The sequence below is a fragment of the Parasteatoda tepidariorum genome, chromosome 10, assembly GCF_982258835.1.
Source record: "Parasteatoda tepidariorum strain Cologne lab strain chromosome 10, Ptep-v5.0, whole genome shotgun sequence".
Lineage (NCBI taxonomy): Eukaryota > Metazoa > Arthropoda > Arachnida > Araneae > Theridiidae > Parasteatoda > Parasteatoda tepidariorum.
The window spans coordinates 19,151,621-19,171,064 of record NC_141764.1 but is presented as its reverse complement, the minus strand read 5'-3'; the positions used below and the strand labels follow the sequence as shown (position 1 = coordinate 19,171,064).

The window sequence follows — 19,444 nt, the reverse complement described above, 5'->3', positions numbered from 1 at the left end:
CCCTATTGCCTACGCCATGGATTGGTAAACTCGTTCAAATATACCTGGATTTTGTTTGATATCTCAAGCAGAACAGGCGATTCTTCCGACGAAATCCATTTCAGAATGCACAGGTGTTGCATGCAAATTACTTTACAGTACATCCCAAAGAAATGAATCAATGCTGCTTAAATCAGGAGAGTGAGGGGGCCATGGAACTGGTCCCAGTTCCAATCCATCTGGTGAACAACAACATAGTGGCAAATGGAAAGAAAAAAAATTTCTTCTTTTTAGTAATATTAAAAAATTTTCCACAATAGCAACTAATTTTCTGCAAATGGCATGTTCTTGTTTATTAAACATGTCTGGTTACCATAACAATAATATTGGTCGAATAAGTACTTATTTTGATAAAAATAGATTAAAAAAAATACAAATCAAATGATATAAAAATATTTAATCTGTTGGATTTGTAGCATTTTTATTTTAAGCAAAGTACTGTATGTGACACTTTTTGTTACCCCTTTCTCTTCTAGCTTGACATCATTTTGAGGATGACCCCTTACTGGTAATTTAATACACTTATGGAAGGTTTTTAATAAAAGTTTTACATGCATTAGGAAGAACTTCGAAATCTCTGGGACTAAAATCCCTGAATCTAGCTTAAAAAATTAGATTTTTGCTAAAAACCTAGAAAGTATAAAAGTTCTAGATCTTTTTTATTTATTTATTTTTAAAGAAATTGCTTGGAAAAAAGTTTAAATTATTTACTTAACCCTCTTCTTAAAATTGGTAACTTTGATCCAATCCAATTGTGCCATGAGTTGTCGGTTTTAATAATATAGCAATTTTTGCTCGGGAATAAAAAAGGGAATGTACTATAACACCTGAGAACTTTTTTAATTTTATTTTCATATTTACTTAACCTTTTGTTTACGGCTGGTACATGTGGGCCACATGTGAAGGTACAACCAGGAACACCGTAAGGAAAGGGTTAACTGATGTATTGTGTTGCTCTTAATTAAGAATAATAAGATTTAAAAATTTGAATTAAAGCTAAATTTTTTTTTACTAAGATTGGAGAATTGTTAAATGTTAATACAATTAACTCTTGTTAATATGGACCTTGAAAACTGTTTTTTTAAGTTTATGGCAAACTTAGAAAAATTTACAGTGGCCATTTGTAGTATTCTTAACAATGGCCACTTTTTCAAAAATCAAAAGTTTTAAACGAATAAAAAAAACATCTTGATTATAATACTATAAAGCATATTTTTAAAGCATTTCTTAAAATATGGTAAACATTACAAGGTTCATTTTATAAAATGAAGAAAATTTAAGAAACAAGCATGAAATAAAGTAATTATTAAAAGTAATTAGTAAATGTATTAAGAAATATTCATAATAATTCGATATCATTTTAGAAAATAAAAAAATGCGCATAGGATACATTTTCATAATGTACAATTTCATATATTTGTTTCGTAATATTTGTAACATTTTCAATGGGGGGGGGAAATGGTGTCTGGTAGCCATTTCTTTTTTGTTGCACTATATTTCTTAATCACAATCTTTTTTTTTTTTTTTTTTTTTTTTTTTTTTTTTTGCATCTCTCTTGTTATGAGTACCATTGTATGATTTAATTGTGTAACATGTTATTGTAATATTTTCAGGACAATCATTCTCTTACTCAGAAGAATCATAACTTGACAGAATATTACGAATCTTTAAGGAACAATTTTATAACATTACTAGAGCAAATTAAACTTCCGAACTTCGATGAGAAACCATCAAAAGAAAATTTTGATCTTTATCTTAACAGGCTTCAGGTATTGTGCTCAGAAACCTGTCGGGAAGAAAATAAATCTATACTCTCATCTATAAAGCAAGCTCTGCAAGACTTCAGCTTACCAGCTGTGTAAGTATGAAACTATAAAAATAAAAAAAAATAAGAAAAAAAAATTTTAGTGCAATATTGTTTATCTGGTTTATATATAAAAAACACAAAATTTATTTTTAACATCAGAAAGTTTTAGAAAAATTTAACTGCAACCAAGGTTGGCAAGTTTCTGCCGAAGTAGTTAAAACCGGCATGGCAGAAACCCTTTTCTGCCACATTTGTGGCAGAAATTCAGAAAATGACATAAAAGTAAGTACTAAGATTGACATACAATGAATAATTCATAGAAAAAACAATTAAAAGTTAAACGAAGTACAATTTATTTACAAAATTGTCACGATTCAAAATCTAATATTACATTGTTTGCACTCTGCAGTAATCTATAACAAAAGACAAGTTTTGATGCAGTTTCTAAACCTAAACAATTTCTCAATTTGCCTATGCACGAACGAGAAATTTGAGAAGATTCTCTCAAGTTCAGCAAAACTAGCAGGCATTGCCATCAAGGAACAAGCAAGATTTGTGAAACTTTCATCTATTGCATATTTTTTAAAACTGGACCACTATGTAGCAGCTGGGGTAGTTGTCAAAACTTGACAGGAAAAATAAGTTTCAGGAAATGGGTCCGATTTGTTTTATATAAATATTTGATATACTGCACTCTTTATAATTAATATAAACAAAATAATGTATATTTACAAACAATGAATTAAAAGTTTGTTACAGTTATATGGAGTTACATTTTTCAGTTTACTTAAACAAAATGTCATTAAGCAATTACTAGATGTATTTTTAGTTTCTGCCAGTTTTGGCCGGTTTTTACTGGTTATAACCAGTTTCTGCCACTGGCATGGCAAAAACCAGTTTCTGCCGGCAAAAAGCCAACCCTGACTGCAACTGCCATTTTTAAAATTGACTAAAAACAGTGTTTAAAATTACAAATGGTAAAATATATTAACATAAACACATTTTGACACCTCTCGTTAGTAGGACGAAATAGAAGGGATGGCATAAAAGGAGATTATATAATTTTGACATCACACTAATTGAAATAAATGTACAGAGAAAGAGTAAGAATATTTAATTGACAATAAAAAGTTTTTAAGAAAATTATTGTTTTCCAAGCATTCAAAAAATATATATCAAATATTTAGAAATCATACATAGCCATACCCTGTTTTAAATTGTTGCATGTTTTAAATGTTTATTAAAAAATTACTAATGATCCGATTAGCATGTTATTAAAGAAATGGTGTTTATTGTAAACTTTTAATAATTTGTAGAAGTCAAAATCATATATTAAATTGTAGGTTACTTCCATTACTGTTAGTTTTAATGTGTGCAGATTCTAACCACCTGTAAGGCATCCCTCGATTATTTTGAAACATCTATAATGTTGCAAATACGTCTGATTAACAGTGCTTCCCTAAAGTTATTCCTCAAAACCTAGAGTTCTGTAGAAGAGTCACATGGGTTCCAAGTGTTAGGACTCTTTTTAAGCAGTGATATATTGATTGACAGTGAATGATTTTTGAAACTAGTAATTATATTTGTATACAATCAATCACTCATTGTTTAATATGCTGGTTATTTATTTATTTCTCTTAATTAATATATATATCAGCGAGAAAAAAAACAAGATTTAAAAAAACAGTTCTTTTGAAAAGATATTGAATATATTATGAAAAGAATATGCATTTATAAAAGTGTGGATTAGTTTCTCATAAGTAAAAAAGTAAAATAACCGAATTCAAAAATAAAGAAACCTATTTCTCTGTTGACTTATCGCATTATTTATAACAGTTCTTTCCTATTTTCATTATAACAAAAAATTTAGTTTTTGCTTACACACAAAAATAAGATGTCGCTTTAGGCCAGCGAATTCATCATTTGGTCATTAAACCTTATTTGAGACAATTGTTGATAAAATGACAAAAACATTTTTTTCACACTAAATCATTTCAAAATAGTTAGTAGTCTTTCTTTGGTTATATGCCACAATTATTGATGAACTTCATTTAATATGCCAGAATTCTGCCAAAAGAAGGTTGATCATTTAGGTAGAAAAAATTAGAAACCTTGCATTAGAATTTAATAACACACTGTTCAGCTATAAAATGTTTGATAATGCACCTTTTAATGAAATTAACTTTTATTTTTGCAGAAATGGTACCGGTGGATGGTTGCGATCGTAAGACTTTAACCAAGGCCTGCTGGCATTGTGATATATTTATTAATTGCCATTATTCACCTTCCTATGTGATCTTAAAGGTTTGACATGTCTTTTTCAAGCCAACTATCATGTGTGCGTGTGTCCTTTTCTTGTTGCTTCAAGTCTTAGCCATATTCCTTTAAATAGTCATTTTTAAGTGTTGCCCATGAGTACTTTGAATTGCAATTTTTTCTAAATGCTCTTACAAATTTTGTTGAATAGTCACTTGTTAAAGCAACTCATAAGTACTCTGAACTTAATTTTTATTTTTTTTTTCATTATAAGTACTGCTCATATGCATTTTAAATTTTACTATTATTTACTTTCTTTTTCAATGTGATGGTAATTTTTTAAATGCTGTTCATTAATGCATTAAACTATTTTTTATTATTGAAATTTTTTTTTAAAGAATTATCGAATTGTCCTTTTTTTAAGTTTTACTCAAATGTTCGAATTGTCACTCTAAATGCTGTTCATAAGTACTTTAAACTTAATTTTTTTCTCTTAAGTGCTACTCATAAGTAATTATAAGCAATTTAAGTGATAATTAGTTCATACAATGAAGCAATTTTATTTACTTAAATGAGTTTTAAATAAGAAAAAAATTATATGTTCTTTTGCTGGTCAATGCTCATACTCTTCTGGAAAAATTAAAATGTTTGCCAAAAACCTGAGAAAAATTAAAACTTTTTCAATGTCTGTGTTTTTGATTGCCCATGGCAATGAAGGCTTAAAGAAAGGTTTTTGTATTGATGTACATTAACTTTTATTTTTCATACTTTTTAAAGTTTTATTAATGTGTTTTGTGCACTAACAGGGCTGCCAACTACCATGCTTTTTGCTAGGTTTTAACAGGGTGGTTAACAGTTAAAAACTGAAGCTTTTAGATTTTTTAGTTATATTGCCTACAATTTAACAAGCCTTACCACAAGAGTTGTTGTAGTTGTAGTTCTTGTAGTACATATATGTTTCACTAGAGTTGCACAATGGTCTGGGAAACATCCCTATGGATAATCCGAAGACTTGCCATCACAATTTACCTCGAGAGTTTTACATAGTGGCATTCCATATGCTCTTCTTAATCATTTGCATGTAGTGGTTTAAAAAATAACTTTAAATCAAATTTATGAAACAAAGAATAAAACATTCAAAGGTAAATTTAGCTACCACTTAGAAAATTTTTCTCAAAAAGAATGGAAGTTGGTAACCCCACTATCATATGTGTTCTTAACTTATATAATGTGTTATTGCTTATATTGTAAACTGTTGTTTGAGAGAGTCGGGAAATTTCTCCCTAAAAATTGAGCATGAATCCTACATATGCATTTTGAAATTGATAGTTTTCATTTCTTTTAAAAATTATATTATTTTATACTTCCTAATTTTGTACTATCTTTTTTTATCTAAATTATTTTGTTGAGTTTTCATGCTTGTGAGCAATTTTAACTTCTTTTTTTTTTAAGTTTAATAATATTTTATATTACTGTTGAAATATTGTGAATTTTGTATTATTGTGTTCATATATATTGTGCTAAAATTCTGTGGATAAAAATACACTGTGTTTGTTTTTATCTGTTTCGTTACCTTTTCCAATTAATTTTAAAAAAGAGAGTAATAAAAATCATCTTTTAAAAATGCTTTAAATGTAAACATAGATTTATTTTTTTTTATTACCATCTTAGAAGCAGAAATAGCATGCTACGGTGAAAAGCGATGTAGATTTATTTTGGCCCAGAAGACAAAAAAAGTACCTTAACTTTGTAAAATTAAAAAAGAAAAAAAAACTTGTTGCAAAATTAAGACGAACTAGAAAAATATTTTCTTTTGTATTATTCCTGTTATTTTAACTCGCAGAGCTCGCAATAATATACTATGGCTGGTTTTTGACAGAAATTTAAAAGTGTGAGGGGGGGAATTTTGGAAAAATGTTTGATTTCAGGGTTCCAGAAAATTTGATAAACTTTCTTTACATTATGTTTTAGGTTTTAGCATATCAATTGAATTGCAATATTATCTTATTTGAGGTAGAACTTTTAATTTCTAGTACAATAAGTTCTGGAATGTTTTTATTTAGTTTAACAGATCATTATTTTTTTATTAAAATAAAAATATTTTATTTGTAATACTGATTTATTTCAATACGCTAGAAACAATTGTCACCAAGAATATTTTTCATTTTAAATTTAATGTTAATTTTTATTTTTTCTATAATGAATTTCATACAACAACAAAAAATTTCATTGGAGTAATTTCAATTGAGTAATTCAATTGAGTTTTGCAGCTATTTCATAACGTAGAATAATATTAGACATTCTGAATCTTTAAAACTTTTAGACCTATAAAGTGCAACATTTTAACATAAATATTTCAACAAACTCACTGCAGATAAATTTTAGAGTCTTTTCCATGATGTTGCAGATCAATACAAAGGTTTCTGCTGCTGAGTGTGCCATATAAAAAATAAAAATGTGTACTGTTGTTGTATAAAACATTATAATACCAAATCCTTCAAAGCTTGGTTGTTCTTTAAATTAAGAATCTTAATAAAAGGAACAAAAATAGTGCATATCCTAAATTTTTGAGAATTTTTTTAAAATTTGTTGGTGTAAGATGTGTGTGTTAAAATTTTGGAAGCATCATATCATACTATAATTTTATTATAACAATTTATCTTAATGTTAACTGGGCTCTATATTTTAATTTATTTTATTTATAAATATTAAATAGCCATAAAATTTATTTTTTATTAAAATTAAGTACAATAAGAAGAAATTGTCAAGGAAATTTCTATTTTACAATGTATACTGTGTGGGAACTAAACTATTCATATAAGCTTTAAGTACCGTTTATCTAACTATTCCTATCAATTATGTTCTAGCTTATCTAAAATTTAAGTAAAGAAATTGTTCAGAAAATTTTTATTAATCAATGTTTACTTGAAAGCTATTGCTAAATGCTTTATGAACCATCTATTTAAATTTTCCAATCAATAAAGATCATAACGGTTATGCTTAATAACAAAATTATCTTTTATTTATGTTAAATAGAAGTTATTGCCTATCTAAAATTGTACAAAAAAACATGAAGAAATTGCCTAGAAAATTTTCTATTAAATAATGTTTATTCTTTGTGGCGATGGAGCATTATCATTCTAGCTTTTTATTTCATTTTTAATATAATAAAAGTTTTTTTTTTCCTCATAGAAATTTATTAAATTTATTTAGTCGTTTAAGCCTGAATAGATGACTTCACTATTAGCGATATATGTGTTGCTTGGTTGCAAGTGTGATCAGTATGTTTTGTTAGTTATTCAGAACTGTTATAATGATACTGACTATTTACATTTATAAAGCATGTTAAATAAATTAACTGCACTTATCTTCAGAATTTTTTACTAAAATTTAAATTGAATCATATGAAATATTTGCAGTTCAAATTTTACTTAATTTAAACCAATGGTATGCATTTTAGAGCTATATGAAGTGGAAAAGTTTTGCTTTCTTTGAAAAACTGCTTGAATTTTTTGAATGATGTATTTAAATTAAAACTCTGTTATCATAGACATTTTTTATGTTATAATTTGTTAAATGTTATTTCACAAAATGAAATAAATTCTATATTTTTACTGATGTATTGTAAATAATAACCCTTATAATGTGAACCTTATTTATAATAATGCTATATATTATAGTTTATTTTTTGTCTGTGTCACCCAGATAACCTTTTCCTTTTTAAAGCATTTATTATTTTTCCAGCTTGAAATAAAATGCTAAGATAATTGTAAATGCAATACAATTTAAACGAATGCAGATTAATCACATTTTACAATTAATAATTGGAATGTTCCCATATGAACTATGCCATACATTTTCCTACATTTTATATATGAGATACTATTTGATCTAATAAGGGCTCTTTTCTCCCTCTCTCTTATCTTAAGATAATCTTTGAGAACTGCATTTTTATCACTTAACATCTGGTTGTACGCAATCCATGTACATATATATATTTGTAAAGATACTTTCTAAATACTATAAATTCTAGTACAATCAATGCTTCATTTTTAAAATTTTGTGTATATAAATGTTGGCCAAATATCAAACTTGAACAATGGATTTGTCTTGTGTTTTATATTTCCTTCACCTCCTTGTAATTTTGTGTAAATAATTTTTATATAAATATCTTATTTGTATATGTACAATGAAACTAAACTATGTATGTTCTTCAAAATGTGTCTTATTGTAATTAAATGTTGTTATTCATTAACATCTTTGATCAATAAAAGTATAATTTGGAATCTATCTTGCTTTGTTGCAATCTGGGGAAAGATTATACAATAGTACATTAGCGGGTTGTGTGGTAAAGGCCTTATTAAGTCACTTGGCTCCTTGCAAATTTGATATATACTTGCTGAGAGGAATAAGCGGTTCATGTCATGACCAGCCAAATATAGTTTGTCTACAATGAGAACTCCCCCCTCCACAACGTCTGAGACCGCTTGCTGCTATGGAAACAAGAATAGCGCATTACTTCACTCTAGGACTAACAATAATCGATTGATTAAACAAAAACCATTACTATGAATTTACAATCATTGAAACTTAATTAACAGAAAAAATTACAGCTGTCTTTTTTTTTTTTTTCCCTTTAATGAAAAAAAGTCTCATAGGCAAATATGGAAATATTTGCCTATGAGAATATAGTTCAAATTGATAGTTATAATTTTCAAACTGTTTCCTGTTAAATAATTTGTTACACAAAAAAGTCTTGATGGGACGTTTATGAGCAAAAATGTAAATTGGAAACTACAGACCATTTTTTTTATTTAAAGAAAAGGAGCGATTAATAGAATAAATTGCCCTTTTTCTTCAAAATTCTACATTTTATGATTGGCTTGTCTATTCTTTTTTTTTTTTTTTTTGTTACTACATAAGGATTTTTTGTTTGTCATTAGTATAAAATTAATAAAAGTTTTTAAGATATAATTTAACTTCATCTCTAATTAAAAGGTAATATTTATTTTCATTTATCATCCTTTTCAAAGTTTATACTTTTCAAAGTTCAACTATTAATACTGTGATATTACTTACTATAAACTATTAAATTAGATTTAATTTTACTAAAACATTTTCATAAAACTGCGCCTAGTCAACATTTTTAATTAAAATAATGAATACAGAATTATAAAAGATTAATAGAAATTAATTTTTACCTTATTACTGAACACTCCCTTTAAGCAAAAAGTTTTATATTAACAAAAAATAAAATAGGAATTTAAAAAACAAACCTGTAGATGAAGTTGCTATTTTAATCGAACAAAACGATTAAGTTTAAATTACATCACAGTTGAATCGGGACCTCAATCTGTGGAATCAAATTTACGTGTTAATATAATAAACAATTTGGGATATTTCAATTGAATATTTTTGAATTCGGATTGGACAATCTGTTGACCGCTACGAAACAAATAATGATTCGTAGGTGAACAAAGCGTGCAGGGGAATCTGGTCCCAGACGATTTGGCTGACATTTTGATATGCTGTACTTAAAATTCTCCTGATCAAAATTCCTCATGGGGCTCCCCAATGTCAAAAAATGAACTGATTTTGAGATACGGACTTAAGAAAACTAACCTTTTGCCTGATTATAATGTACAGAAATAACTCTGAAAACCTTTGTGACATGGAAGTTTGACACCCCATATCTCGAAATCTGTTTGTTTTTGACATTGGGGCCCCATGAGTACAATGTATCAAAATTTCAACCAAATTGAGACCCAATTCCCGTATAAAATATATGGGGTTTTTAAATAAATTTTCCACTGAGTCACTATTTTTCCATTAAAGTCACTTTCATCAGAGATAAGTCGCTCATTCTTGTTAAAAAGACTGAAAAGTCGCCAATTCTTATAAGTTAAATTTTGTCACTTCACAGAAAATTTTCTATGCCAGAAAGCGATATAGAAACTAGTTCAGCTTTTGGAGAAGTATTTTATGTAAGTACAGGATACTCTTGATTTATCGAACTTCGATTTTTCAAAAACCTTGTCATGTAAAAAAATATATATATTTTATCCCTTGGCATTATTTATCCATTACAGGGGCGGATTCAGGAATTTTTCTGGGGGTCGGGGTCATAGACTCAGATCCCCCCCCCCCACGCACACAATTATTTTTTTTTATATTAAAAAAAAAATTTTTTAATTTTTTTTTTGGAAAAAAAATGGGGTTTTTAATGCTAGTCTTCTCATCTATTTTTTTTCATAATGAACAATACATAAATAATTCAAGTATTCAAAATCTTTAAATAATAAATGTAATGCGTTTTTTAGATACTTTGGCAACTAGATTTTAGTTACGAGTTTCGCTAGTTTCCCATCTTCACCTTTATACAATCTTTGGTTAAACCTGTTGAAGCGCGTTTCAACATTATCAATGTTTACAATGAAACTATGACGAATTTCGTTTTAATCTTTTGGATTATGATTCTTGAAACAGTGAAGAACATAACCAGATGAAAAAAAATCGATTTTTCCGACCTACCTAGGTGTATATGCCCTCTTAAATAATTTTTAAAATACTTTTTTCTCTTGTAAACTATTATAAAAATTATTATTTTTTTCAAATTTTTTTTTTGGGGGGAGGGGGGGGTTTACCACTGATCCATTAAAGTTAATTTTAATTCCTATGTCGAAAGGTTTCTTCTCAAATTCTTGCTATGTCCAATTTTTTTCGGAAAAATCACTACGTAAATTCATCTCAAACCAATTGTTTTATATTTAATGCATAATTGTTCTTGTCTTACTTTTGAAAATAAAATTATCATTGTTGTATTTATACTTTTAGTCAACTGTCATTAAATACCTATTTAATCGTAGTTAGTTTTATGTTTCACGACTACTTTTTAGAGTAATATTTTGGAATATATTATTTTACTTTTTAGAACATATTTAGTTCTGAACTTGTCTCGAAAACTCGCTATCTGGAAATTTTTTTAGCGTCTCTTCAACTTTGAGCAGGGACAGATTATAGCCTAGGCCCAATAGGCATGGGCCTAGGGCCCACAATTTCTGAGGGGCCTCAAAAATTAATAAAAGGTCTAATGAAAGGTGGGCTAGCTATGTGTTGATTTAAGTACAACATAAAAAATAATTCCAGCTTACAATAAATAAAAAAATTCAGCTAATCAGTGACTTATAGCAAAAATCACTGATTTCAATTGTTTGTGGTTACCAAACTATTTTTATTTTGACATAACATTGTTTTGTTGTTTTATATTTTGCTTTAATTTATAGATACGTAAACTTCATCTTAGAAAAATAATCTTCAATTGTCTGCTTTTAAAATTTCTTAGAATGTTTCTCTTGAATCATGCAGTTCAGTAGATTCTTTTTCATTATTAGGACTACTCTTCAGTAATTTAATTTCAAAATATTCTGTAAGGGACCCAGAAAATTTGGTGGTCCTTGGGCCTGAATTTGTCTTTATCGGTCCCTGACTTTGATATATCGAGAGTATACTGTATATTACTGGTTAGAGTTAGAATTCGTTAAAAACAGAAAAACTGTTTTACAAGGGAAATGTTTTCAGAAACTTTTCTCCCTGATGGTTAATCTCTTTAATCAAGTGTATGATATTTTTTGTGTAGGTGTATTTCGATCACCTTTTTTTAAAATTGATCTTGTTTTCTTTTCTTTTTTAATGGATGTTCAAGCACTATTTTTACGATAGTTGCTTGAGTGAAACCCTGTAACTGAATATTTTGATATTTTTAATGAGTAGAATAAAAATAAATACAGTTTTAATACTGGAGATTATAAAAAATTTAAATGTTTTTTTTTTTTCTTTTTTAGTTTTGTTTCGTTTATTAATGAATTTCGTTCATTTGTTGATTAATAGATGAAATGAATGCATTCTCTGACAAATACGCTTTTTTTTATTTCCTATTTTTTCCCCTTTTTTATTCACTCTCTACATTAAAACTCATTCATAGTATCGGTTGCCATAGAGATGCACTACTATTAAATGAAGATAACTATTAAAATAATGATCTCTTAGTTAACACAGAAGTTTTTATAGAACTTAATTTAGTTTAAACAAAACATGGTGAAACAATGAGTAATCACTTTTTACCTTTTTAAAATAGTTTAGTATATCATAAATGTTCGATCTATCAAAGAAGTAATATAATTAAGGAATAATTATAATATTTTTAAAGAAAAATGAAAAGTGAGTAAAATTTTTTTTAGCCTGTTTCATTAGATTGTTGAACTGTTTCATTGGACTCTTGATCTGTTTCATTAGACTCTTGAGTTTCGTGAAATTTTTGATCTGTTTCATTAGACTCTTGCGAATTGATTACGTTAGAATAAGAAAAGAGAAAAAAAATATTGGAAGATTTAAATTTTATGACATTTTCATTCAATTAATTTTTAAAAAAAATAAATTTTAAAAAAATTTTAAAGAAATTTAAAAAAAAAAGTGTGATAAAGACACATTATCGATTAAACAAATAATATCTTAAACAAATAAAGATGACTTAAAGCAGCATTGATTAAAAAAACGTCTTACAGACTCTTTTTAATCAAAGTTTGCCCTCTTGACCCCCCTTGACTTAAATTTCGCCCCCCCCCCTCAGTCGCCATTAAGACTTTGCTCTCGCTGGTTTCAATCTAAAAATGTTTCATCAAATTCATAACAAATATTCAATTTGAAAATTCACATTTTATTTATTATTTATTTATTTTTTTTAATTATTGTCCAAATCTTAAAAAGATGGCACCTGGTTTACCATTCAACAACACTGGAGAAAAGTAAATTACGCAAATTTTAAAAAAATTATCAATAATTAAGTAAGACAGAAATGAAGAAAATCGGTAGTAAATAAGAAGAAAAAAAATGCTTTATAGTGAAGAAAGAAAAAGTTTCACTTTTTTCGAGAAGATCTATTTCCCCCAGGTTTTTCAACTCTTAAAAAAATATCTATATGTATTTTCCCTCCATTCATATGGAGATTGTTTCATAGTTTTTCAAATACCGGATTATTAAAAAAAGAAAAAGAAAAAAAATTTGTAAATACGATCCCATTTCAGATCCCCTCTCCTTTTTAAATCAATAAATTTATTAACTTCTCTTTAAGATTTCAATTTTTTTTTCTTGAAACTCACTGCAACATTTCAGAAATCAAACCTTCTCTCTCTATTAAAACCTTTTCATTTTTTTGTCTTACCTGTAATTTAATAAGAAAAAAAAAAACACCGAATTTTATAATTTCTTTATTTCATGAATCCGCCAGAGGGCGTTTCGCCTTAGGCGAATTTCTCTTCTTTCACGCTTTTCCGTTCACTGACATAACTATTTCGTTGATGGCGGACGGTTATATCCTTTTCCTGAAGTGAGTAGAAGCGTGGATAGGTGACTTAATTACCTTCAAGATTGTTCCTGGCTCAAATTTAAGGTAAGTGATAGTTTTGTTATTGTTTAAAATTAGTTTAGGAGTTTTCTTCATTAAATTTTTTTTGATTAAGCCGCAAGTGTTGCGATTAAACGGTCATTGGTTGAATGAAGAGTGTCTCTCCATTCGTTGGTCAGAAATATCCAATCCCGACGGCGTCCATTGCAAGGAAACTTCGTGCTGCGTCGTCATTGTACATTTCTCCTATTAGATTTGTTTGATTGGCTTATAGAATGTTGTCAAAAGACACTAGCTGTGTTCTTTGTAAATAAACATCACTTCTCTGGGATTTAAACTTAGAATTTCTTGTTTTTTAAATGCTTATGGAATTTACCGAAGACAAAGCAATATGGCTCCTTGAACTCGTTCCATTTTAGTTGTCATAACCATGAACGCGCGCCAAAGGCATGTGGTGTATTCTTTAATCTAGTGACTGTTTTGTAGTGTTGTGCTAGTGTGAAAACTCATCTGTAGATTCACACCTTTTATAAAACATCGAATGAAACCCTTATATGGTCGAACAACTATGAAATCATTTCGAAGCTATTGTTTGTGTTGGAAAGTGGGTTGACCTCTACTAAGTTTAGTTAACAGGAGCGTGAATACTGCACCAGCAAGTTCTTTTAAAATAAGTTCTGAAATTTGTATTTTTATCTCCTTCACGCTTGTATAACATTTTCGCTTCATATTATTAATAATTTCATTATTCTAAATATGGATACTCGTGTAAAATTAAGTACACTGAATCCGTACATTTCCTGCTTCATTTGCAAAGGTTATTTAATCGATGCTACAGCTATCACAGAATGTTTGCATACGTTTTGCAAAAGCTGTATTATAAAAAGATTGCAAGCGAAAGACGGAGGAAATTGTCCTAAATGCAACGTTACAATACATCGCAGTAATCCCCTGCATGGTATAAGGCTAGATAGAACTATGCAAGATATTGTTTATAAACTAGTACCGGATTTGCAATATAAAGAGGTTATACGAGAAAAAGTATTCTGTCAAGTACAGGGTATACCGTACAGGAAAAAACACATGATTGTTATTAAAGACAGGAAAATGAAAGTTTCTGATTCCGAATCTAGAACTGTTGATGCCATAACTGAGGACAGAGTTTGCATTCAGTTAGAATCCAACAACAATGAGTTAAGACCACTTACGAGAAAATTTATTTGCTGTTCTTCCCGTACCACAATTGCTCATGTTAAAAAACTAATAGCAAAAAAGTTATTTTCAGATTTACAAAAGTATGGCTCTGTGGACATTTTATGTAATGATGAAATATTGGGAAAGGATCATACTTTAAAATTTATCTATGTGACTCGATGGAGATCCAAAAAACCACCTTTGATGTTGTATTATCAACCTCGTATTGACATTCTTGGTTTGAATGAACAATAACAGGAGCTTGAACTGTAATAACAATTTTTGGTGATAACATTGTATGAATATAAAAGTTCGAGCTTCCTGTTGAAATCAAAAGATTTTTAAGACGCTGTTGAGTTATTGTCTCATCATGAATATATAATGAAATATTTGAGCTTACTGTTACCAACATAAAAAATTTATCGTTTAAACTGTTACATCATCATTATTGTTAACATCATTGCATTCTTTTTATAAAGCACAGCAGCTTGCAAGTGTTCAAGTTGTAACAAAGATTTTTTGCATTTTTAACTCTTCATGAGAACATTTACTGAAAGTGGAATAAATTTTTTTTTTTTTTGAAGGCTAATTTTCTCTCTCTTGCAAGTTAATTTTTAATGCATTTATATTTAAAGAGTGTGAACCAACTAGTTTCTTAATGTGATAATGATTCTAAAAGATGAGGAAATATTATAATTTTGAAATAATTTCAAGTTAAGAATATTTTCGGAAAAATATTTTTTCTTTTGCAATTTTCATTATAGATAATTAATATTTTATCTATTTTGTCTTAAGCTTTTTTAGTAAATATATTTGATGATTAATAAAACTTAATTATCTAAGTTTCTAGCTATTTTATTTATTTTATTGGTGCTATTTATTCTAGTATTTGTATTGCTTTGTTAATATTAATTATCCTGTCTTTTATTTCTCTCTGTATTGACATGTTTATACTTTAAAGTACATTTATTAGTTTGAAATAATTATGTTTACAAGTTTTTTCCTAAATTCCAGCTTTGTTAAGATAACTCCATATTAGTCAAATTGCATCATTTAAAATTGTGTTGTAGTAATGGTAAATATTTACTGTAAAGTAGTACCTTTGAATCTAAACTCAGGAAGTCATAATTGTAATTTAGTTGCTGGATTTTCATTTAGTTAAGACTAAAATAAATATTGTCCTATAGTGTCATACTTAAAAGTAAATAAATATTTTTGGTTAGCTGATCACAAGTAAGAAGTCACCAAACAATGTGATCAACTGCCAACTTTTTATTTATGTAAATCCATTAAAATTAAATGCAATTAAGAAATAGTTGTGTTTACTATAGCTTGGCTGATTCAAAAATTAAACATTTTCTTCGTTGAGAAAGATATATATTTATTTAGATTTTTTTTTTTTTTTTTTTTTTGCTGAATTGAAAATTACATGTTTAAAATTAATGTCTGATTTTCATTGCACACTGTATTTAAAGAATTACATCTATTATATGGACAAAGTATTCTCATTGAATTTACTTTTATAATTTCATTTAATTTCTTATACTTTATTATTTAAAGAAAAAGGGATATCACCATGTTTTGATTAAAATAGTATAGTACAGCTAAAAGTTAATGTTAGTTAAGCTAATTTATTTAAGTCAAGTACACAAGCTGTTTGGATTAAGGTCTTTTTTCAGCTTTTAATACCAGTTATGATTTATAATATTTGAAAAATGCTAAAATTATTCTATCCAGTGATTAAATTATTATCCATACCTCAGCCGAAAGAAACGGTTTATTTTCAGTGTTATTCCGAATGTCAATTTTTATCAAAATATAATTATGTTGCTTGTAAGGATATATATTTAAAACAACCTTTTTGGTGAATACTATGTTTATAAGATAATTTTATTTTAGGAAGTTATTTTATTAAATCCATACAAATACGTTTTCGGTATACATGTGTATTATCACACTCACCATTTTCGCCAAATCTGAATATAAATTTGGTAATGGTTCAAATTTGTTCTCCTTTTTTACATGTGTTTAGATATATTTGTATTCTGTCAACAAAAAAAATTTCTATTCAATTACTTTAAAATAAATTTGAAAGATGCCAAAATAACTTTGGAGTAATGTTTTAACAGGATAATACGCAATTACCTTATTTTTTGCATTTTAAATTAAAACTTAGAAAGTAATTTCTACCTCAATGATAATATGAAAAGTTATGAAATAAAGTAATAAAACTGTTTCAAATGATAGGCATTTTGTCTTTACTTTAAAAGGATTTTAAAGCAAAGGTTATCTAATCAGGGGTCTGTCTAGGCCAAATTTACTACCGTTTAGCGGTACCTTCACAAATTCAACTTAGGAAAAACCGTAGTTTCACAAAATACTTTTTCTTGAAATTTTCTTTTTGTACCCCTTAAGAAACGATAAATCCATATTTTTGTGTTGATTTTTTAATTTTCACAAATTATGTCTAAATTTTCCCAAAATAGGTACCTCTCAGAAAAACCTAGACAGACCCCTGCTAATTATTATTGTTTTTTTTATTAGACTATATTTTTAAAATTAGAAAATAGATTTTAAATAAAGTATGCTGACAATAACTTTAAAAATCATTTTTAATTTAATATTAAAAGAGTATTAATATTATTTATAATGCCTTGACATGATCACATTTTACTATTGAATTATTAGCAAATGCATACAAGGTTATTCATAAAAAGATTTCATTTTTAGTGTATTTAAGTGGAATAAAATATTTCAAATTTATGTTCATGTCGTAATTTTATTCTGCAAAAGATTTCACCTTTTTTTATTGAAATTGGGGTTTCTTTTCTTTAGTCTTGAATTTAAGTTTAGAAGTAAAATCACAAACCTGCTTTTTTTTATGTAAAATTATTTAAAAGTTATTGTTTTATTATTGTATAAGTTAACATTAAACGTGTAACAAAAGAATGTTGCTGAAAATTTACTGCAAGTTTGCAATACAGTTGTACAAAAATATTAACCTAATTTAATTTGTAAAGTAAATGTGTGTAATAAAACATTTTATTTTCTCTCATTGTTGAACAGTTTATTGTCTATATTTAGCTTGTAAGATATATTTTTTTTATAAACACTAAACTGTTAGATCTAAGATAGTTCCAACAATTTTCAAACTTGCAAAATTTAGGATCTGATTATCAATAATAGAAATTGATTCCTCCAATTATTATTTTTTGTGTGGTCAATAGTAATAATTGAAAGCTTCAGACAGATCTGTCTCCTTTTTTTGTTTTGTTTTTTTCTTGGGGGGGGGGGAGGAGCACTGTGACCTGATGGTTTATTTAGTGTAGTGATGGAAATTTTTCTTTTTTTCCATCCTCTCTGAAGTTTTTTCAAAACTTACACAGCTGTGTTTTTTTTATTTTTTTAAACTGATTGCCTGAGAATTTAGTGATCTTCAAAGTATGATGCATTTGTTTGATTTCATTGAAATAAAAAAAAGTTTTAATTTGAAAAGCACCGAATTCTCACTTCTGCTTAGTTGTATGTAAATGTATTAAGTTTTTTTTCTTCCTTCTATGATGGTTTTCACTCTAAGATTGTCTAGATATCTATTTCAAAATTCTTACTTTGAGCCAGGTGCATGCAAGAGACATGCATTCCCCTAAGTCCAGACAAAGAGATGACTACATAAGTACATAATTTGGCACTAGATAACACTATTACATAATTTGGCACTAGATAACACTATTATTATCATTCAACTGTTATTATTTTTAGTAGGAAATTGTTTAACCGGTAAATACTAGAGGAATTGAATCCCAAAGTTTTAGGTCATTAAATTAAATACTTTTTACATTTTAGAAAGTTTAACTTGGTTGGAAGTATGATAAAAATGTTTTAAAAATACAATAAAATTGCATTCATTTGGATAATGAATTGAAATTATGGATTAATTTTCTGAACATATTTTTTTTTCTCCTTTTAATTTAAAATGTTTTTTGTATCTTCAAAGATTATTACACTGCTATATTCTATTTTTCAACGGGCATTTGTTTGAGTTCTTAAAGTAGTGACTTGCGAACTCCTCTGCCTGCTACTACTCTAAGCACCACTATGTTTAATGCTGCTTTTTTAAGTTCTTCATACCTTCTTCATTTTAATATTTTTAATGTTTCAAAATTTAGACTGAAATTAGCTTCTCTTATACCACCAAACTTACCATAGTCTTCATGCTATTGCTGAAAGCATGCTAGGTGCTGCTATAGGCAGGGCTCAAACTTGTCCTCAATTTCCTTAAAATAAAGTGTCCTTAATTATTAAAAATTTCAATAAATGTCCTGACATTTTTGTTGATAACAGCAAAAATAAATATTTATCTAAAAAAGAATTATTTCAAATTCAGAAATTTTGTTATATGCCCTGAAACAAAGTATATAACAAAGTGAATGTATAAGTCTTCATAGCGTGTTAAGTATGATATTAGTTTACATCCATTGTTAGAAACAATTCCCCGTTGATTTGATGGCATAGAACATTCCATGTGGGATAAATGTATAAAAAGTACTTGTCTCTCTTTTTCTTCCTTCATCACTATATCATACTCTTCTAATTTTCATGTTGGAATCCTCTTATTTTGCTACTACATAACAATTTTCTGTATTTATACTATTTTCTCCCACTTTTATATACATATATATAACTAAAAAATTTCATAACTTTTTTTTTTTTAAATTTAGTTTTCTTAAAAATGTTTCTTTTTTTTGCTT

The 19,444-nt window shown here is 27.5% G+C and overlaps 2 protein-coding genes and 1 pseudogene across 12 annotated transcripts in view; all 3 read left to right on the top strand.

Annotated features, from left to right (window-relative positions):
* Positions 1-5,282, top strand: part of LOC107438819 (uncharacterized) — a 130,514-nt gene extending 125,232 nt beyond the window's left edge. For all 4 annotated transcript variants that reach the window (XM_087153915.1, XM_087153913.1, XM_087153914.1 and 1 more), the window contains 2 exons: positions 1,653-1,897; positions 4,044-5,282. In XM_087153915.1, coding sequence (XP_087010041.1) covers positions 1,653-1,897; positions 4,044-4,074 — 276 coding nt within the window. In that variant the 3' untranslated portion in view covers positions 4,075-5,282. The remainder of the gene's footprint in view (positions 1-1,652; positions 1,898-4,043) is intronic.
* Positions 5,283-13,383: 8,101 nt separating this feature from the next.
* Positions 13,384-19,444, top strand: part of Nf-YC (nuclear factor Y-box C) — a 31,835-nt gene continuing 25,774 nt past the window's right edge. For 4 of the 7 annotated variants that reach the window (XM_071184443.2, XM_043050790.3, XM_043050792.3 and 1 more), the window contains exon 1: positions 13,392-13,547. The gene's annotated coding sequence lies outside the window, so the exon portion shown is untranslated. Of the gene's footprint in view, positions 13,548-19,444 lie in introns of all 7 variants that reach the window. The other 3 variants (XM_016052493.4, XM_043050787.3, XM_043050789.3) reach the window with 2 other exon arrangements.
* LOC107439792 (polycomb group RING finger protein 3 pseudogene) lies at positions 13,695-17,751 on the top strand (annotated as a pseudogene). The gene has a single exon (XR_015429775.1). The product of XR_015429775.1 is annotated as a polycomb group RING finger protein 3 pseudogene (transcript).